The following is a 22,751-nucleotide window of genomic DNA, read 5'->3' on the forward strand; positions in this document are numbered from 1 at the left end:
TGGATTGTCAAGCCTGCTAATCAAAGAAGTCCGTATGCCCCTTTCCTTCGTTTTTCTTTCTACTTTAGGTCCTTCTTTGAAATATCTTCTGGCAGCAAGTTACTCATTATTCAGACTGACTTTGAACATGGTTCTCAAAGCGCTCATCTCATTGCATCAGCAAAGTAAGTGCCACAGGAGTTGTGATGTACATTGAGAAGTAGTATTGTTTGCATCAGAATTACTCTAACGGGACAGGTTTAATCTATGCTCAGCTTGAAAACCTGCATTTTTTGGTAGCATGGAAGATTGTATTTGTGTACGTTATAGTTGAGGAATCCGAAACATTCATCACTAGTCACAATCACACTGAACACATTTGCTTTTATCGGTGCTTTATCAGTGTTGTTGCCTTGAATATACATCATAAAGGTTGGCATTTATATTTAATTCTTTCACCTGGATTATTTTTTTAGAATGCCTACCCGAGGTTCAAAAGGATCCAAAAACAACTTTTCAAGAAAAGTATTGTGACCTGATAAGGGAAACAATACCTGCAGTGTATTGCGTGTTACTCATATTTCTTTATTTATTATTGTGCTTTATATGAAAGTACTGAGGCTGGGTTGTTCTCTGATTGATTTTCTGGGACACACAGGATAACAATTATTCTAAACATGGTGTATGCTTTGCAGAGGTCATGCATAACAGCACTGCTTCCCAAACTTTTTTTGACCACAACCCATGTTTAGAACAATAAACTTTTTCGACCGGCTTAGCTTTAAACGACCTGAGGGGGACAATTTTTAAACGTAACTAAAGCATTTTTCATTGAAATGGCCACTAAATTTGAACAGACCTACAGTTTTACTGATAAAGCTATGGTTCACCCAAATGATAATGTGTGGAATCGGGTTTCAGTAAATATTTATCAATTGGCCATCAGTAAGTCGTGCCTTGATTTGTTTTGATCCTATTAAGATCTTTGTTTCCATTAAACTTCAGAATTACACGAAATGTGCTATGCTTTTGCTTTCCTAATTTCTGAATGTGTACAGTTTATTTATAGGAACTAACCATTTTTGTGTGCTAGAAAAACTTACATGCTGCAGCCTTTCCTTTTACGCTTCCTGTATCCCTGCAGGATTGTTACTTCACTTTTTTTTTGGTAGAAAGTAGAGCCAGCGTGCATGCGCTGCTCTGCAAGATTTATTGTAGAGGAGTAGGTGAAAAGAAGCTCCGCCCATTCTCCGCCCATATTTGCTATTGACTTGTGTCATTGTCCTAAATGCTGGCTTTTGATTCGTCTATAGGCTTGTAAGTCCATCCTTAGTACTGCCTCATCTTCATTTGTCACCTCCCAAGGCGACTGGCCCCTTTACTTTGGTTGTTACATGGTACGTGTTATTTAGACTGTGAGCTCTATTTTCTTTAAAGAGGTTCTCATACTGCAGGCACAACATCCTTTGTGGCCTACTTTACTCCCCCCCCCCCCCACCCCCCCCCACCCCCAATCCTCCCTTTGTTGTGCCTTCTCCCCCCCCCCCGCCCTCCCTCCCATTGTCGTGCCTTCTCCTCTCGCCCTCCCTCCCGTTGTCAGTGCCTTCTCCCTTGCCTGTCATCCCATTGTCCGTGCCTTCTTGAGTTGTCCGTGCCTTCTCCCCCCACCCTCCTGTTGTCCATGCCTTCTCCCCCTGCCCCTGCCCGCCCTCCCTCCCGTTGTCTGTGCATTCTTTCCCCTTCCCCCCAACGTCCGCCCTCCCGTAGTCGCAGTGCCTACGGTTTGCAATGCAGTAGGTCTTGCGTAAATGCTAGACGCATTGCATATGCTTGTTTTTTCTTTGTCTGCACAGTGAGAGGAGGTTGTAAACACCAATGCACATGTGAAAAAAAATAAGCAGCAATTTGTTAGAAGATTTAGCCTGGCATTTGGGCTTTGTCTTTGAAACGCAGCAAATGTGACAAGATAAATAAAAGGCATCTTTATTTATTGCTTGGCCTCTTGTGAACTACCAAAAACTGGCTCGCAACTGGACCCACAGTTTAGGAAACACTGCTTTATATTATTCTTAGCTCTAAACTCCTTTGGTGGTGGGACGCACCACATTTTGCTCATTTTGTCCAGTGGATGATCTACTGCGCTATCCAGAACCAACAACGCAAGAGGCTATACATACATGTCTGTCCAATGCTCATTTTATTATTTGGCTTTTATGTATGATGGTCATTGTGATGCAGAGTCTGTTAGCAGTGGTTTGATAAACAAACACACATTCACACACACACATTAATATATATGTTCGAGGCATATGAGCTGCAGATTACACACTATGCATAGATGGCCACCTAGTGTTGGGCCCGGATGTTTGCAGTTTTTGTTGTAGAAAAGTCTTTGGAAGTCACAGGATAGGTGACTCCTCCTTTGGATGATACTGCGCATGGGCATCGGCTCCATCCCCAGATTGGTTTTTTCCACCACCGGGCTCGGATGTGTTTCCAGCGCTCCGTGTTGGAACCGATTTCCTTCGGCGCGCAATCCTCACCAACTTACAGAAATTAAGTTTTGAACGCTTTTCCAGTCGACGTTACTCTTCAACACCGAAAACTGCTATTCCGGACGTCGTCGATGGCCTTCGGGCCTAACTAGGCCTCGACTCCAGCTCATGGAAAGGACGCCATTTAAAAAGTGTCCTCAGTGTGGGTGGGTCGTATTTTCCCCACACCGACCTTTATGAAGTGTGTAACCTTTGCCTCTCCCTGGAGCACGAGGCCAAAGACTGTTCTGCTTGTGCCTCTTTCCGCTCCAAGAAGACTATCCGGGACCGAAGAGCGAGGCGAACAATGGCTTGATCTTCAGCTTCGATTCCGGACGACATCTTCGAGGAAGGCATCAACGTTCCATAACAATACGTCAACAGCAATTCGGAGGCAGAAGACTCCGACGTCAAGGACATCACTCCAGCACAGCGGGTCGTAAGTAAGACCGTCGACCCCGACCCTTACTCGACACACCCAAAGAAGGCCCCGGTCACACCCTCGCCCTCGAGTGCACACCGACACACTGCTTCTACTGCCCCACCTTCGGGCCCGGCTAAGAAGCTAATGAAGCCTTCAGGCGACTCGGTCTCGAGTCGGCCTTCGCACAGTGCCGGCTCACACTTACCTGCACCGAAAAAGACAATTTCACAGGCCACGCAGACATCCAAACCACCGGCTCCGAATCATACCACTACTCCTTCGGCACCGAAACCCAGGTTGGAACCAAGCAAACCCGCTTCGAATTCGAAAAAAACACCGGAACCGAAAAAAACATCGGATCCAAAAAACATACCAGTGCCGAAAAAACCCTCGGAACCGAAAAAAGCTTCGGAGCCGAAAAGGACTCCTGCTTCTCCAGTTAAAGACATTGCCAAAAAACCAAAACAAACCTCTTCGGTGCCAAAACCTTTACTCTGCACCAAAAGACCGGCCTCCTGCAGAGGACTTACTTCATCCAGACCCTGCTCAAAAGACTCTAGCTAAAGATCCAATCACTGCACAGCTGGTTTTGGCTTCAAAAAAGCGACCACTGGACACACCAGCTCCAGCTCCGCAATCAAAGAAGAAGGACATAGCTACCTCTCCCTTAAGACTGCCTTCCCCTTCTCTTTCACCTGTACCATCACCACATCCTCCCATACCACAACATTCCCCAGCATCCTCTATCATACCAGACGATGACAACAAAGATGATAGCTCTGATGACATGGGGGTAATATGACTGATCCAGCTACTCCTACAGGATCACCTGACCCGTGGGATGATTATAACACCCCAGATGTCCCTCAGGATGACATATAACCCTCAAGGCCTTCCCCACCAGAAGACACTATGGGTTTCAATCAGTTAATTCACAGGACTGTGCGATATCATGGGGTAGACATGCATACAGACCCTGTAGATGAAGACTTTTAATGGATACCTTTGAGAGTGCACAAAGGTTCTCATCCATTTGACCAATGCTTAAAGGAGTGATGAAGCATGCTCCTGAAGTCTTCAAAGACCCAGTCAGAACTCGGGTCATTAACCCTCGCATAGACAAAAAATATAAAGGTGCTCCCTCAGACCCAGCATATATTAAAGGTAATGGACAACTAGACTCACTTGTAGTTTCCAATGCACGCAAAAGAGCAAACTCGCAAACATCAGGTGGAGCTCCACCACCAGATAAAGAGTCTAAGCTACTTGACGCATCAGGGAAAAGAACGGCGTCTCAAGCAGCAAACATGTGGCGTATCGCCAATACACAGGCATTATTAGCCAGATATGACAGGGCACATTATGACAAATTGGAATCATTAATGAGACACCTCCCTGATAAGTACAAGGATAGAGCAAATGAACTTATTCAAGAGGGGAAAAACATTACAAACACCTCTATTCGGTGTGCACTGGATGCAGCAGATACTGCCTCTAGGGCAGTTAACACCAGCGTCCTATTACGTAGACATGCCTAGCTACGCATATCAGGGTTCAAACCTGAAGTACAAAGTGTCATTCTTAATCAACCCTTTGATGAGCAACACCTATTCGGACCTAACGTAGATGTATCACTTGAAAAAATTAAAAAGGATACAGATACCGCCAAATGTATGGAAACCCTGCAGTCGCAGGCTCCCAGAAGTTCATTTCGTCGCTCATCCTATCGAGGTGCCACCAGGGGATACTCTTCGGACACAGCCTCTACCTCGTACAAAGCCCCTACACAGTCCACTTACAGCAAGGACTACCAAAAGGGTGGTTAAAGGGGTAACAATAACAAAGGCAGAGGTAAAAATAACAACTCCCGCTCTGCCTCTACCCCTGCCCAATGACTCCCTTCCTCCGTCCCATTCCACTCCTATCGGGGGAAGACTTCAACAATACCTGCCAGCCTGGGAAAACATCTCATCAGACAGGTTGGTGCTCCAAATAATTCAGTCAGGTTACTGTCTAGAACTAACATCCACCCCCCAAACATAACACCCAAGCAACGTCCACTGTCACAAGAACATTTAACACTGCTCAGACAGGAAGTAATATCCCTCCTGCTGAAAAATGCAATAGAAATAGTTCCAGAGTATCAGAAAAACAAAGGAGTATACTCCCTATATTTCTTAATACCAAAGAAGGACAGCTCTTTAAGACCCATCCTAGACCTCAGACCTCTAAACATTTACATACATTCGGACCATTTTCACATGGTCACACTCCAACAAGTCCTTCCACTTCTGGTACTAAACGACTTCCTGGTCACCCTAGATCTCAAGGACGCCTTTGATCCATTACATAAATGTGAATTGCAATTCCTAACCTGGAAAGTAGCTTTCCTAGTAGCAATTACTTCTCTCAGAAGGGTTAGTGAACTACAGGCATTTACAAAGCGGTTCTTTGTACTAATCCTAAATTCCTTCCTAAAGTAATTTCACCGTTCCATCTAAATCAATCAGTTGAGCTGCCCGTATTTTTCTCGCAGCCTCAAACGGTCACAGAAAGAGCTCTACACACCTTACATGTCAAAAGAGCTTTACTGTACTATATCGAAAGGACACAAACTTTTCGTAAAACAAAACAACTTTTTGTGTCTTTTTCACTGCCACATAAAGGCAACCCCATATCAAAATCAGGGATCGCTAGGTGATGAAGAAGACATCTCAGTCTTCGAGGCCAATGACTCCGACATCGAAGAGGGGACAATCACCCTCAGCGGATCAGTGAGTACCTAAACCCCTTTCCCAAAACCGAAATCTAAGTTTCCGGTAGAATCCTCGCCCTCCGGCTCGGGTCGACACTGTCAAAATTTTTCAGACACCCCGTCCTCAGGCCTGGCTATCAAACCTAAAGACAAGCATTCTGGCTCGGGTTTGAGCAAGTCCCATTCCGGTGCCGAAAAGTCACCTTCGGCACCGAAGAACAAGACTGATTTGTCGGCACCAAAACCAGCCCCGACGCCGAAACCCTCTGCGTCGAAACATACCAAAGACAAACAGTCGGAACCGAAAAAAAAATAGGAGCTGAACAGGGCCTTGGAGCCAAAAAATTCGAAAAAAGTCTCAGTGCCACAAACTCCTATAAATCCTAAGGAGCCCAAGCAAAAAGCCTCAGAGACTGGGTCTAAAGAATATTCTGACCCAAATCTTCGGCACCGAAAAAATAAATTTTACCCACACTGTCTGTACCTGACTTTTTGGATCCAAAAGAACAAACTCTTTTTATCGATCCCGACAACCTCTAAAAAAGAGAAAACTGGATGCTTCAGAGGAACCTGAAATACCTTTAAAGCGAAAGGAGATAAGTACTAACACCTCTCCACCTCCTTCTCTTCCAGCTGATCCAAATCTTTCAATTTCTCCACTACATTCCCCACAACATACTTTATCACCTCAAACACCAGACGATGAGAATACCGATGGTGGTGGGAATATAGACCCAGATAGGGATGATGATGACCGTGCCATCCCACACAAAGTAGACCCTTGGAATGACTTCAACACAGATTCCGACCCACATAATGATCCGGACCTCCATCCATCTAGGCCATCACCACCTGATGACAATATTGGGTTTGCGCAATTTATCAACAGGGCTGCCCAATACCACTACTACCTTAGATGAAGATTTTTTACTCGAAACTTTTGCACCTTCGCAAAAATCCACGCACATCCTCCCAATGCTAAAGGGCATGCTCAAACATGCACCGGAAATGTTTAAAGACCCTGTCAGGTCCAGAATTCTAAACACCAGGATAGGCAAAAAGTTTAAGGCAGCTCCCAAGGAGAAGAAGTCCCTTTAGATTCTCTAGTGCTGTCTAATGCACGCAAGAGGGCAAACTCGCAAAGTACAGGCGACACCCCCTCTCCTGATAAGGAGTCCAAACTAATAGACTCATCTGGTAAATGTATTGCATCACAGGCTGCGAATCATTGGTGGATTGACAATGCCCAAGCTTTATTGGCCAGGTACGACTGGGCGCACTATGATCTGAAAAGCTCATGCAACACCTTCCTGACCAGTACAAACAAAAAGCTAGTGACATTATACAAGAGAGGAAATTGATTACAAAAACCTCAATTAAATGTGCGCTTGACGCGGCTGATATTGCATCTCGTGCCATTAACACTAGCGTTTTTTGCGCAGGCACGCTTTGCTCCGGGTCTCCGGATTCAAACAAGAGGTGCAATCCGCTGTTCTTAATCGGTACTTTGATCAGGAGCATCTTTTCTAGCCCTCATTTGACACATCTTTAGAAAAGATGAAAAAAGATACAGACACTGCTTAGTCCATGGGGGCCTTACAAGTCCCTTACCCTAGAGGTTCTTTTCGCCTCTTGTTCTACAGGGCTGCCTCCAAAACCATTGGCTCAGAACATCCCTCTTCTTCCTATAAGAGCCCTACTCAAACGTCCTCCAAAGGATGCTTTCGCAGAGGCTACAAAGGCAACAATGGTTAGGGTAGAGGTCCCGGCAACAATAGCCGCAACTCCTCCACCACCAAACAGTGAGTTCCCTTCACTTCCCTCCGATCATCCCACTCCTGTCCGGGGACGTCTCTCACAGTTCCTACCTGTCTGGAATCCAATCACAACAGACAGGTGGGTAAGACAAATTATCCAGTATGGTTATTGCCTGGAACTCACCGCTACTCCCCCAAATATTCCTACCAGACAGCGTCCAGTGTCCTCGAAATATCTGGCACTTCTCAAACAAGAGTTTCTCTATCTATTACAAAACATGCAATAGAATCAGTCCCCTTACCTCATCAAGGCACATGGGTTTACTCCCTCTATTCCCTAATTCCCAAAAAGGACGGCTCTCTCAGGCCGATATTGGACCTCAGAACCCTAAACCTCTACTTTGTCAGATCACTTCCGTATGGTCACTCTCCAACAGGTGCTTCCTCTGCTTCAACAGGGCGACTTTCTCCACACTCTGGACTTAAAGGACGCCTACTTTCATATTCCCATTCACCCCGCTCACAGAAATATCCCAGGTTTTCGTAGACTTAAAAAACTACCAATTCAAAGTCCTCCCATTCGGGGTGACTACAGCACCCAGAGTCTTCACCAAGTGTCTAGCAGTAGTGGAGTCCCGCTTATGAAGGCAGCACATTCATGTCTTCCCTTATCTGGACAACTGACTCATAAGAGCCAGGTCACACAGCAGCTGTGTGCAACACACACACAAAACAATCCAACTGCTTCACGATTTGGGATTCACTGTAAATCTCACCAAATCCCACCTCCAACCGTCCAGCATACAACAACATTTAGGGACTATCATAGAGACTTCAAAAGCTCTAGCATACCCCAGCCCAGTCCGGATAACCACCATACAAGCTCTATTGACAAAACGTAGGCCTCAGCACTCACTGCCAGCTCAAGTGTTCATGTAGCTAATCGGGATGATGACCTCTTGCATTCTCTTCGTCCCTTATGCAAGACTCCAAATGTGTCCCTTACAGGAGTGTTTAGCACGTCAATGGAACCAGGCTCAAGGTCAGTTAACAGATCTGGTGTTGGTAGACGACCGCACCCATCGCTCTATGCGGTGGTGGAACACACAAAACCTTTACAAAGGGCGGCTGTTCCTCAACCCAGTTCTACAGATAGTGCTAACAGCAGACACATCGCTCACTGGCTTGGGAGCTCTTCTTCAAACCCATACCATTCAGGGCATGTGGACCCCTCAACAGAAACAATTCCACATAAATTACCTGGAATTGTTAGCGATCTTCCGAGCGTTAAATCTTTTCAACTCCACCTCGTAGGCTAAGCTGTCCTGATCCATACAGACAACATGACAGCGATGTATTACATACAAAAACAGGGGGACACACACTGTCTCCAGCTTTCACACCTAGCCCAAAGCATATGGAGATGGGCCATTCCTCATAATATATATCTCCTTGCAGAACACCTACCAGGAATATGCAATCAGATTGCAGATCTGCTCAGTCGTCAAAGACAGCAGATCCACGAATGGGAACTTCATCCTCAAATTCTGCTTCCATTCTTTCAAATATGGGGTCACCCAGAAATAGAACTGTTCGCCACACACCAAAACGCAAAATGCCCAACCTTCGCATCCAGGTATCCACACCCACTGTCCAAAGGCAATTCGCTATGGATGAGCTTGTCAGGCAAATTTGCTTACGCTTTTACGCCTCTCCCACTCATTCTGCTGGTGGTTAGGAAGCTCAATCCAATCAGCATTCCCTCACAATGATCCTGATTGCTCCCACATGGGCCCGTCAAACATGGTTAAGAACCCTCTTGGAACTATCACTAGTTCCTCATCAAACGTTATGCCTCTCACCCAAGCTTCTCACTCAGAACCATGGGGAGCTAAGGCATCCAGATCCCAGTCAACTCAACCTTGCTATCTGGCACCTGAAATCTTAGAGTGTGGCTACCACAATCTCCTGCCAGACTGCATAAACCTCATTAAAGAGGCTAGACACCCTACCACTAGAGCTTGCTATGCCGCAAAGTGGAAAAGATTTGTAATTTATTGTACAAACAACCAAATCAACCCACTAGATGCTTCTATTTAAAACATCATCTGTTACCTTTTGCATCTACAACTATGTAACCTAGCGTATACATCCATTTGACTACATCTCGCCGCAATAGCAGCTTATCTTCAAAACAGACAACACTTGTCTGTGTTTAGAGTACCAGCTATCAAAGCTGTTATGGAAGGACTTAAAAGAATAATTCCTCCTAGAGGACCACCCGCTCCAGTATGGAACTTAAATGTGGTCCTTACTAGGCTCATGGGTCCCCCATTTGAACCTATGCATAAATGTGAATTACAACTTCTCACCTGGAAAGTAGGTTTCCTGATTTCCATCACCTCTCTCAGAAGAGTCAGTGAACTCCAGGCATTAACCATACAAGAATTATTTTTACAAATTCACCATTACAAAGTGATTCCTAGGACTAACCCAACATTTCTACCTAAAGGCGTGTCTGCTTTCCGCCTTAACCAGTCTGTAGAACTCCCAGTGTTTTTCCCTCTACCAGACTCAGTAGCAGAACGAGCACTTCACACGCTAGACGTGATAAGAGCGATACTTTACTACATTGAAAGAACAAAATCCTTTAGAAAGACTAAAAAACTTTTTGTGCCTTTCTCCCCACCTCATTAGGGCAATCCGATCTCAAAAAAAGGAATTGCAAGGTGGATTGCTAAATGCATCCAAATATGCTATGCTAAAGCCAAACGCACATTAACCATTCCCCCTAGAGCTCACTCCACACGTAAAATAGGGACACCTATGACCTTCTTAGGGAACATTCACCTAGATGACATCTGTAAAGCATCAACTTGGTCTACACCACACACGTTCACAAAACACTATTGTGTAGACGTGTAAGCAAAGCAACAAGCTATTGTGGACCAGACTATATTAAGCACACTTTTTCAAACCACTGCAACAGATGCAGGTAGCCACCACTAAGGGGATGACTGCTGTATAGTCTATGCATAAGTATACGATCTACAGCTCATATGCCTCAAACGAAAAATGCTAATTACCGGTATGCATCTGTACTTGGCATGTAGAGCTGTAGATTTGTATACGCCCACACGCCTCCCTGGATACCTCTATCTGTTCCAGTACTATCTTACTTAGATACATTACACATGGACATCTTTTACAATTCATACTCACTCCATCATAACCCTCCATGGCAAAAACAATCTGGAAACGGAGTTGATGCCCATGCGCACTTTTGTCATAAGGAAGAGTCACCTACCTCGTGACTACAAAAGACTTCTTCCTAGACAAAAACAAACTGCAAACATCCGAGCCCAAACCCAGATGGCGATCTATGCATAAATATGTTAATCTACAGCTCTACATGCCAAGAACAGATGCATACTGGCAAGTAGCATTTTCCATATATATGGGTGTGTGTGTGTGTATTTAAATTTAGAAATACATGATTGTCACATGATATATATGCAGTATTCAATGTTACAATATGGCAACAATGTAGAGTTATTGGAACCTATCATGTTAGCTTTGATTATAGTGCTTGTATTATGACATCCACGGCCACCCATTTATGGAAAGAGTGGTGTACTAGATTTGGTTTTAGCTGTGTAAAGTGCCTTCCAGTGAGCAGCTTCATTGCAGTTCGGGTCTCTTCATTTGTCTTTCTCCTTTGGGTTTATGGGCGCCCATGGTGCTATAGAATTTAGAATTTTGGCTTTAGGAATTCAATGGACTTTACCAAGACATTTAAAACCATTTTGAGAGAGGGATTATAAAGGTGTTTTTTTATTATGAAGCATCAGGTATTTACAAAGAGCTGATCTTTCACTTCTGGTGTAATTTCAATGACCTTATGTATGGGGCCTGCCTTACTGCTTTCAGTAAGCTTTCAGATTTTGTATTTCAACCACCATATTAATGTATGGCAATAAGATGCTTGTTTTTTTGCTGGTTTTGGGTGGAAGGATTTGGTTACATAGTAGCAAGCTATTTGTGCATAGTTTGCAGGGACTAATAAGAAAAAAGGATGACAGAGACCTATTAAGATCCACTTACACAGTGAAGCCAATTCTTTATCTAAAAAGAAAATAGGACATATTCTTTGTAGAGAATATAATAAGGTGCTGTCAAGAAGTGCTACTTTCTATGAAGATGCAGATCAGTTACTTCAGCTGTTAGTACACTCATAACTACTTAATAATTGATCAGAATGGGTACTCTGAGGATGGATAAATATATGTAATTGCCATTAGACCACAATATCGTAAAGGACGTACACATATGCAGTGACTACAGTAATGTACGCAATCTTGATGTCCTGCGGTCATGGGGAGAGTTCCTGTAGTAAACAACAGCTAAAAGGGTCAGGAACTTGTATGTGTGATAGCAACCTAAACAGTAAGAGCAACCAATTGTAAAGCATTGTTGATGAAAGTGAACTGGGTTCACTGATGCAATCTAGCATACCATTTCACTACCTTGTGGAAGACAATTGAAGGGAAATTGGTCCGTGTGATTTAGGAGGACAGCAGCACATCCAAGAACTGCATAGAGGTGATGCCGGACAAACAGGGCGAGGCCAACAGAGTATATTGGGGTTCAGATTTTAGGAACAGACACACAAACAATATGTTATTTGATTGGAGACTATGTAATGGAAATGTAATAGTGTGCGGGATATCTGTAATGTTTGTGATAGAGTAACCCCATTTGCCAAATTACAAATCAGGCCCTCTGGAAAAGTGGTGGGGAAGGAGAAGGAAACAGATACTTCTAAAGACATGCACATCTTGCTGTAAAAATATCCTTTATATAAGTGATTGTAGTCTGGGAGAAAGGGATGTTGTAAGAAACTGGCTCTATATATACTGCACCAAAGTAAGGTACAGTGTGTGTATAGAGTCCAAGGGTCTCCAGAGGTTAAAGTTAGATAGAACCTTACTCTCTAAAGTGGTAGCTTGGTCGAGCAGCAAGACAGTATCAGAGGACTTTGTAAAGCATTTGATGTACACAGTCAGCGAATGGTCTCGCACACTGAAGAACTGAACTCTGGGCCAATTGTGTTGTATAAAAAAATATACTGTTTTATTTCTAGAACCAATCAAGCCTGATGCAGGTAAGCATAAAAATACGTTTCAGTAGTACATTACTTGTATGAACACAGTTCAAAGTTGTATACTGTTCCGAAAGGTGGTATCAAGTATAGGTATCAGGCGCCACTAGGTAGAATCACACATCCAGCCTCTGAAATGTATCTATTATTTCAGGTGGTGCTGTAGGGTATGGAGAACCACCAAACTCCACAGTACAAAGCCTCAGCTTCCTTTGACAATCTAATTATCTCCCCAGCACAAGTCAAATACAACAAAAGGTCTCCCAGTTTTCACAACAGCAAACAAATAATAATATATCACTCGGTAAAACAGATGTAAAAGTCTTGTGTTCTCTATTTCAATGTTTATTCATGTAGGCTTGAGAATCGGCTCTCAACAGCCAACACGTGTTTCGTCACGTTAGGGGTGTTATCCCGCAACTTCATCAAGGCTGTGTAGATATAAACATACAAAAATGCCTACGTGTCCATTGCTTGATTCGAATAATATCACTAAACATCATATATGTCAATCACAATATGAAAGAATTACACAAAGTGGTCTGCCATTTACAATTTACCAACCGTGAAAATATACCATTATGGAACCACGCAAAACAGGATTTCCTCGAATAAAAAGAGGTGGGCTATAACCCAAAATATGATGGAGAGAGAAAAGATAATAATTAGGAAATAATAAAAAGTAATAGACGGGAGGGTATCTCACTAATCTGAGTGCAACCTTATCACCAGGGAGTGAGGTGCGCAACATGAGACTCAAACAGATTTGTCGCCACACTCAATTACCCAGAAAAAAACGTGCCCACTGTGGCTGATGCACTATATCTGAAAACCGCACCTAACATAGTTCCTATTAAAATACATTGTGACAGGCGATAGACCCCGTGACCCGGACGTGCACTTGTGATAACCTATTCAAATACCTCTGTACTTCAAGTCGTTAGTCTTCTGTGAAAGAAATGTAATGCAGAACTAAGTCAGTCATAATGTAACCCCTACTTTGTGTCCAAAACACTGTGTCAGATTCCTACTATTGGTTGTGAGCACCTACTTGATTTGTGGTGATACTTCCGTACCACAAAGGGTTTCTGTATCCACAAGGTGTATCTCACGTAGACTCGTTTGAATTGATTCTGTATCCCTCTATGGTTAAGTTCAGGGTTCCTGTAAGGATTATATACATCCCATTACTTGAATATCATCTAACTGCAAAGATACCTACTCTTTAATATCGAAATAAGACCCCAAAATTCTGCCTCAAAGAGTTATTGAAGTCTAAAAGCCTTACTCACGAATTAACATACTTGAGCACATAGGTCCGATCCACTTATATTATGTAATAAAATACTAGCTATTTCTTTGTGTTTCATATGTTTCCATCAAACCCCGCATCTGCCCTCTAGTTTCATAACCAACTTTACAGTATATAAAGTTAACACGATCATTGACAACGCGAGGAGTTATATAAAATATCTATTGCTCGATGCAGAGGTCATTAACCCCTTGCCTGTGGGTCTGATTCCCCCGCTGTGCTGGGAGGAGAGGGAGCGCACATCGCCCCCATGCTCGTGACAAGCTCATCTCGTCATGAGCCACGGTGGCCATGTGCTCATGACGAGCTGATCTTGTCACGGCCACACCTGTTTCTCTGGTAACGTTCAGCACAGCGGGGGAATAAGCCCCGCGTGCGAGCGTTATGACGAGCTCAGCTCGTCATGAACACACGGCAACCGTGGCTCATGACGAGCTGCGCTCGTCATGACGATGGGAGGGTTTAAACCAATCACTCGGCACACCTGTTGACTAACCTCAGGTGAACCCCGTTTAAAAAATATAATTTACTATTAACCCTCGTTGGTATGTTTGTAAACCCATATACAAAAGCGGTGCTTTCATTCTATATCTACATATGTATCTCACTAGAAGCTGTGTCACTAGTTTACATGATCTTACCTCAGTATTCATATCATCGTGTGGATCAGCGTTCTTGTTGTACCCGAGTACGACAACAGAAGCCAAAAGAAACACGAACGTCTCCCTATATCCAGGAATATCCAGACACAAACGCCAAAACCGCGCAGGCCCGGGAGCCCGTTTCAGAGTATGCGCATCGAAATAGGACTACCAGCAGCCCCTCCCGAAGTGGCCTCCATATTGTAGCGGGTTCTCAATGTGATAAAAACGGTAAATTTCTAATTTCGTCATTTAAAAGAATCTAAAATGACTTATCTATATAGCGAAATCGTCACAATCTATTACATTTGCCAAATAATGAAATTTGTAATGCAAAGTGTAATACTTCATTACGTGTGAAGCTCTGATGATTCTATGACTTAATCTGCCACCCCAGTGAGATGTTTGTGTACTTCCTGAGTAATAAATACCAGAAAAAAAAACAGGAGTTGTGTAAAAGATATTTCTTTTTTTAAAGTTCAAATCTCCATCTTTTGAGGTTAGAACAAATGATAACTATAAATAATAAAGTAATAAGGTAAAACAAAATATGTATTCATATCACATGAAAAGAAAAAGGAAAGAAAAAAGGTGCAGTGTTGCATATACTTAATACATTAATTAACGTTACATAGTCTGTTCACTAATATTGTATTGTAGATTGGCCATGACTTTCGGGCACAATAACTCACTAGTAGCCACCAGTGAGCATCCGACAGACACACAGAAAACAACTGTATCCATACTGCCATCTACCTACCCAAGAAGTAGTGTAGCTCTTAGTCGATGTTGAGACCACACTCCGTACTGCGTAGTCTAAGTATCCAGAATGCTTCTTTTCTGCGTAAAGCTAACTCTCTGTTACCCTCTCTGGGGTGTCTCGGTACATGATCTATCCCATAAAACTCAAAGCATTTGTTTGTCAGTTGTGCAGGGCATATAGACATGTGTGCAGCCAATGGATATCTCATATTTCCCTGCATAACTGCCCCTATATGTTCCCCAATTCTCTATCTGTGTCCTAATAGTGCTGCCAATGTATCTTTTTGCATCTACACTCAATTGCATAGATTTTCTCCCTCAAATGCCAACCTCTTCATAGGTTGGCTCGAGGAGGCCATAATTTGGGGCCCAGAGGGCTCAAGATGTAATGACTCAATATTATATTGGGGGAGGTATGTAGACGACTGCTTTATGATTTGAACAGGCACACAGACTAAGCTGGTTGAGTTTATTGAACATCTAAACACAAATGATTTTAACATTTTTTTCACGTCTGAACAGAGTAAGACCAAGATTCCGTTTCTGGATGTGGAATTTTATATAAAAGATAACCGGATACACAGTAGATTATTTCGAAAACAGACACCTTGTAACTCACTTCTACATGCATCCAGTGCACATCCGCCACATCAGATACGATCAATCCCATATGGAGAACTTGTTAGGGTCAGACAGAACTGTAGACTGGACAATGATTTTGAGGATTGTAAGAAAGGAGTCCTTACTAGGTTCAGGAATAGGGGTTATGCCACGCTCACTTTAAAAAAAGCTGAACAAAGAGTAGATCGATTGAAAAGAGAGGAGTCGCTGAAAGACAAAAAGTCTCCAACAAGAAAGGGAGGTGTAATAGGGATAATAGGCTATAACAATTGGTCGGGTCTTTTGAGGAGAATCAAGAACAAACACTGGCATCTTCTACGGGCTGACAAATCCCTGAAAGACCATATCACAGACAAACCAAACATCACCTATAGACGAGGACTATCATTGAGGAACATTCTTAGTCCTAGTTATCCCACACGACCTTCAGACGACAACTGGATGAGTAAATTTACCAAGGGTTTCTATAGCTGTGGCCACTGCACAGCGTGCAAATGGGCCCATGCCAAGAAGACGGAGTTTCAGGTACCTAATGGCAAGAGATATGAGATCAGGACTAATATCAACTGCATGACAACGTTTGTTATCTATGCAATTGAGTGTAGATGCAAAAAGAGATACATTGGCAGCACTATTAGGACACAGATAGAGAATTGGGGAACATATAGGGGCAGTTATGCAGGGAAATATGAGATATCCATTGGCTGCACACATGTCTACATGCCCTGCACAACTGACAAACAAACGCTTTGAGTTTTATGGGATAGATCATGTACTGAGGCACCCCAGAGCGGGTAACAGAGAGTTAGCTTTACGCAGAAAAGAAGCATTCTGGATACTTAGACTACGCAGTACGGAGTGTGGTCTCAACATCGACCAAGAGCTACACTACTTCTTGGGTAGGTAGATGGCAGTATGGATACAGTTGTTTTCTGTGTGTCTGTCGGATGCTCACTGGTGGCTACTAGTGAGTTATTGTGCCTGATAGTCATGGCCAATCTACAATACAATATTAATGAACAGACTGTGTAACGTTAATTAATGTATTAAGTATATGCAACACTGCGCCGTTTTTCTTTCCTTTTTTCTTTTCATGTGATATGAATACATATTTTGTTTTACCTTATTACTTTATTATTTATAGTTATCATTTGTTCTAACCTCAATAGATGGAGAGATGGAGATTTGAACTTTAAAAAAAGAAATTTATTTTACACAACTCCCGTTTTTTTCTGGTATTTATAACTCAGGAAGTACACACACATCTCACTGGGGTGGCAGATTAAGTCATAGAATCATCAGAGCTTCACACGTAATTAAGTATTACACTTTGCATTACAAATTTCATTAGTTGGCAAATATAATGGGTTGTGACGATTTCGCTATACAGATAAGTCATTTTATATTCTTTTAAATGCCGAAATTAGAGATTTACCGTTTATATCACATTGAGAACCCGCTACAATACGGTGGCCTCTTCGGGAGGGGCTGCTGGTAGTCGTATTTCTATGCGCATATTTGGAAACTGGTTCCCGGGCCCACGCGGTTTTGGCGTTTGTCTGGATATTCATGTATATAGGGATATGTTCGTGTTTCTTTTGGCTTCTGTTGCCGTACTCTGGTACAACGAGAACGCTGATCCACACGATGATATGAATACTGAGGTAAGATCACGGAAACTAGTGACAAGGCTTCTAGTGAGATAAATATGTAGATATAGAATGAAAGCGCCGCTCTTGTATATGGGTTTACAAACATGCCAACGAGGGTTAATAGTAAATTATATTTTTTAAACGGGGTTCACTTGAGGTTAGTTAACAGGTGTGCCGAGTGATTGGTTTAATGACCTCTGCTTCGAGCGATAGATATTTTATCCTCGAGTTACCAATGATCGGGTTAACTTTATATACTGTAAAGTTGGTTGAGAAACTAGTGGGCAGATGCGGGATTTGATGGAAATGTATGAAACACAAAGAAATAGCTAGTATTTTATTACAAAATATAAGTGGATCAGACCTATATGCTCAAGTATGTTAATTCGTGAGTAAGGCTTTTAGACTTCAACAACTCTTTGGGGCAGAGTTTTGGGGTCTTATTTCGATATTAAACAGTAGGTATCTTTGCAGTTAGATGATATTCAAGTAATGGGATGTATATAATCTTTACAGGAACCCTGAACTTAACCATAAAGGGATACATAATCAATTCACATGAGTCTACATGAGATACACCTTGCGGATACCCTTTGTGGTCCGGAAGTATCACCACAAGTCAAGTAGGTGCTCACAACCAATAGTAGGAATCTGACACAGTGTTTTGGACACAAAGTATGTGTTACATTATGACTGACTTAGTTCTGCATTACATTTCTTTTACAGAAGACTAACGACTTGAAGCCCAGAGGTATTTGAATAGGTTATCACATGTGCACGTCCGGGTCACGGGGTCTATCGCTTGTCACAATATATTTTCATAGGAACTATGATAGGTGCGGTTTTCAAATATAGTGCATCAGCCACAGTGGGCACGTTTTTTTTCTGGATAATTGAGTGTGGCGACAAATCTGTTTGAGTCTCATGTTGCGCACCTCACTCCTGGGTGATAAGGTTGCACTTGGATTAGTGAGATACCCTCCCGCCTATTACTTTTTATTATTTCCTAATTATTATCTTTTCTCTCTCCATCATATTTTGGGTTATAGCCCACCTCTTTTTATTTGAGGAAAACCTGTTTAGCGTGGTTCCATAATGGTATATTTTCGTGGTTGGTGAATTGTAAATGTCAGACCACTTTGTGTAATAATTTCAAGACATATATGATGTTTTGTGATATTATTCGAATCAAGCAATGGACACATAGGCATTTTTGTATGTTTATATCTATACAGCCTTGATGAAGTTGCGGGATAACACCCCTAACGCGACGAAACACGTGTTGGCTGTTGAGAGCTGATTCTGAATCCTACATGAATAAACATTGAAAAAGAGAACACAAGACGTTTACATCTGTTTCACCGAGTGATATATTATTATTTGTTTGCTGTTGTCAAAACTTCGAGAAGTTTTGTTGTATTTGACGTGTGCTGGGGAGATAATTAGACAGTTCAAAGTTGTAGTGTAACCTGTACTGGTTTTGGTTACAGTTTTAAGAAAGCAGTTTGCAACACATTGAAGGTATAGTACATTCAATTGAATTGACTTTTTCAGATTACTTTTGCTAACACAGGACTGGATCCTAGATTCAGCCCTGGGACATTTCCTGAAAACAATTGACTAAATGCCTTTTGGTTAAATGTACGATTTTTAAAGAATATTATTGCATTTCATAAGTTGACAATAACTTTTTCACATAAAATCACCCATGTTATCCTATGGAAGGAAATTCACTTAGCAGGTAAGTTAGGTTATCGATACTTTGTCTTACTCAGTGCTGGATCCTGGTTTTAGCACTGGGACATTTCCTGAAAACAGTTTTAAAAAAAAAAGCGTTTTTGTTAATCGGCTGATTTTTAAGGAATATTTGTAGTTTTCAAAAGTCGACACGTTGGGAGAAAAAGTGTTAATGTTGTTCTATGAGGAAAAAGATGTTATCGGTTTCCAGGTAGGTAATCTGTCTTTGGAGTTAGGTTCCTGGGGTTAGACTCCGGGGTCTCCAAGGGTCAGTGATGCATTGTTGTTGCACCCTCAGCGGCACTAGGGCAGCCGGGTGCAGGGTGCTATTTTGAGGTCTGGTGCCCTGTTGATTTCAATTGAGATTCTCCGACAAAGAAACACTGCAGGCTCGGGCGAGAGGATCTTTCTGGGGCGACCAACACTTCGAGGGTTAAGTTGGGATGTAGAGGGTTGGTTAGGCACTGCTGGGTTGGGCACACAAGGCTGTAAGGCGTCGGGTGCAGGGGTGCCTTGGGACGTCAGATTTTCTTACCCGCTCTGGTCGCGGTAGGGGGTGTCCTCTGGATTGAGACTGCAGATGTCGTCTGGAGGCTTGAGGCAGGTCAGGGGTTGCCGGATCTCGGGTCAGGATTACCGGGGGGGACCTTCTCGTGGTGTTTGTTCACTCAAACACGGGCCGGGCTCGGCGGATACAGAGCATGCTGGATTTGCGGTTTCTGGCTGGCACCGGAAGCTGCAGTTCAAACACGTCCGGTGTTCGCGGGAGAAACAGCTTGGCAAGTGAATGGATTGGCTTCATCCAAGTAGACCAGAGCTTTCTGGATAGTACTTTGCATCGTATCCTGCTTATGATTAATAGTTGTCTGGTAAACTGAATCATCATGCCACCAAAAAGAAGACAAATCACTGCTGCACTTATAAGAAATAGCCCAACCCCTGGCCTTGCAGCGTCACTAGTTGAGGATGTGTGCAAGTAACTGCAGAATATTACTGCTTGGATTATAACTTGACTGTAGATACCCGGGAAAGACCGGCAGCTCTGTGTAATCTAATCCGATCCTTTTCAATGTTTACTTAAAACCATTGGTCACTCTAATTAAAACCCACAAAATGAAAACGGTAAACTATGCGGATGACACCCAGCTCATTCTCTCATGGGAGGGGGAAAACTCAATCCCCATGGAAGCTTTTCACAATTGCCTAAGAGACACTGCAGGCTGGCTGCACTGTAATTCCCTCCAATTCAATTCCTCCAAAACCGAGGTTTTGTTTTGTCCCGGGAGCAGGATCCCTCTGCCGATGGAATTCTGGCCCCCGGAAAACCCAGACCAGCCTCAACCAGCTACCAGTGTCCGCAATCTGGGTGTCATGCTTAATAACAATCTTAGCATGGAAACGCAGGTAACCAAAACGGTCGCTACCTGTTCGGCCCTTATGCGCTCATTGCGTAAAATCTTGCCATTACTCCCCGCCCAGGCCCGAGCATTGATAGTCAGGTGCACCATTCTTAGTCGCCTTGACTATTGCAATGCTCTCCTGCTCGAGTCTCCAGCGGTACTTTTGGACAGACTTCAACGAGTCCAGTCGGCAGCAGCCAAACTGGCCCTTGGTTGGACCAGGAGATCCTCGGCCACAGCCGCTTTAGCCGAGCTACACTGGCTTCCCTTGAAGCAACGAATAGCCTTCAAGGCTCTCTGCTTGGTCTTCAAGGCACTGCACGAATCAGGCCCAAGACCGCTACAACAATTGTACTCCTGGTATGTCCCTACCAGACATCTACGATCCGCTACAGCCTGTCTTGTGACGGTACCCAGATTCAAGAAGGTTAGGAGCGGGGGAAGATCCTTCAGAGTAGCTGCCGCTAAGCTGTGGAACAGTCTGCCCGCCGACATTCGCCAAATTCCACAGCTCCTGCCTCTCAGGAAACGAATAAAAACGTGGCTTTTCCCCTAGTCCCCTGCGCCACGTCTATCCCCTTAAAACAGTTCCCACTGCTTCTAGTTCAGGAGTAATGCTTTCTGCGCCAGGATACCTGCCAGGTGACAGCTGCGCTTTACAAATGTTTTAAATAATAATAAATAATTAAATAAATAATAATAGTAATTGCTTAGCTATTTTTAACCATATGTTGTCAGAGTTCTGATTTCCATCCTCCAAGAATGAGGTTTTTAATCTAATTTAAAGTTTGACATATTTGAGAGAATTCAATGATTCAGACGGAAAAGTTATGTTTGAGGCATATGAGCTGCAGATTCTACACTTTGCATTAGATCGCCACCTGGTGTTGGGCTCGGATGATTGCAAGTTGTTGTCGTCTTGGAAGAAGTCTTTGTAGTCACGAGATAGGTGACTCCTGCCTTGGACGATAGTGCGCATGGGCATTGGCTCCATCCTTAGATAGTTTTTTTCCGCCACTGGGTTCGGATAAAACTTTTCCGCTCCGGTTTGAAATCTACTTTTTAAGTACTTTGACGCGTAAAAATTTTCTTCAAACTTCACCAAACAACTTTCGATACCAATAAATATCGACTAGACTTAGCTCGATTCCGGTCATCGACGTGGGCCGTTGGGCCTACCCACGCCGTGAGACATACACCTCATGGAAAGGACGCCATTCAAAAGATGTCCCTAGTGTGGAGCAAAATTTCCACACAGTGACCATCACAAGGTCTGTAACCTGTGCTTATCGCCACATCACGACAAATCCAGCTGCACAGCCTGTGCATCCTTTCGATCAAAAAAGACCATTAGGGATCGGAGGATCCGTCGACGCGACATACAGATATCAGCACCGGAACCAGTGGATATCTTCGATGAAGGTCCTTGTGTCCCGAAGGAAGATTCCGATGATCTCCAGATCGTATCTGAGGCAGATGACTCCGATGACTCCATACCTTCAGGTCAACGCGTGAGACCCACTGCCCCTGCCCCAGCCCAAACACCAAAATCGAAGGCAAAGGTCAACACTCTGCCTGCGGGGCCCAGTCGAGACCGAAAAAACACTTAGAAGCCCGGCTCCGAAGAAAATAATGAAGCCTTCCGGTAGCTCCATACCGAGCAAACCGAATGTGCCGATACAACCTGCTCCCTCGGCACCGAAACAAAAAGAAGTCCCAGTTCCGAACGAATCTTCAAAACCGTCGACTCCGAGAGACAAAGCGGCTCCGAAAACAATGAAGCCTGTTTGCGATGCACCGTAAAAACCGCTTCCACTCGGAAGCCAATACCCTTGATGCTGAAACAAACAAAGCCTGCTTCCGATCCTTCCAAGTCCACGATACAGGCTTCGGCTCCAAAGACAATACCTTTGGTGCCAAAATCTACGCCAAAGGACTCCACAGCGGCTCCTAAGACTAAAGACAAGCAACAAACAGGTTCGGAACCGAAAAGATCAGCACCGAATGCTGTGCCTC

The 22,751-nt window shown here is 43.5% G+C and overlaps 1 protein-coding gene across 2 annotated transcripts in view; it reads left to right on the plus strand.

Annotated features, from left to right (window-relative positions):
* The window catches only part of RNF213 (ring finger protein 213), a 2,973,532-nt gene that overhangs the window by 1,799,204 nt on the left and 1,151,577 nt on the right, over positions 1-22,751 (plus strand). For both annotated transcript variants that reach the window (XM_078654076.1, XM_078654077.1), the window contains exon 29: positions 69-164. In XM_078654076.1, coding sequence (XP_078510202.1) covers positions 69-164 — 96 coding nt within the window. The remainder of the gene's footprint in view (positions 1-68; positions 165-22,751) is intronic.

This window comes from Lissotriton helveticus, chromosome 7 (assembly GCF_964261635.1).
Source record: "Lissotriton helveticus chromosome 7, aLisHel1.1, whole genome shotgun sequence".
NCBI classification, from domain to species: Eukaryota; Metazoa; Chordata; class Amphibia; order Caudata; family Salamandridae; genus Lissotriton; species Lissotriton helveticus.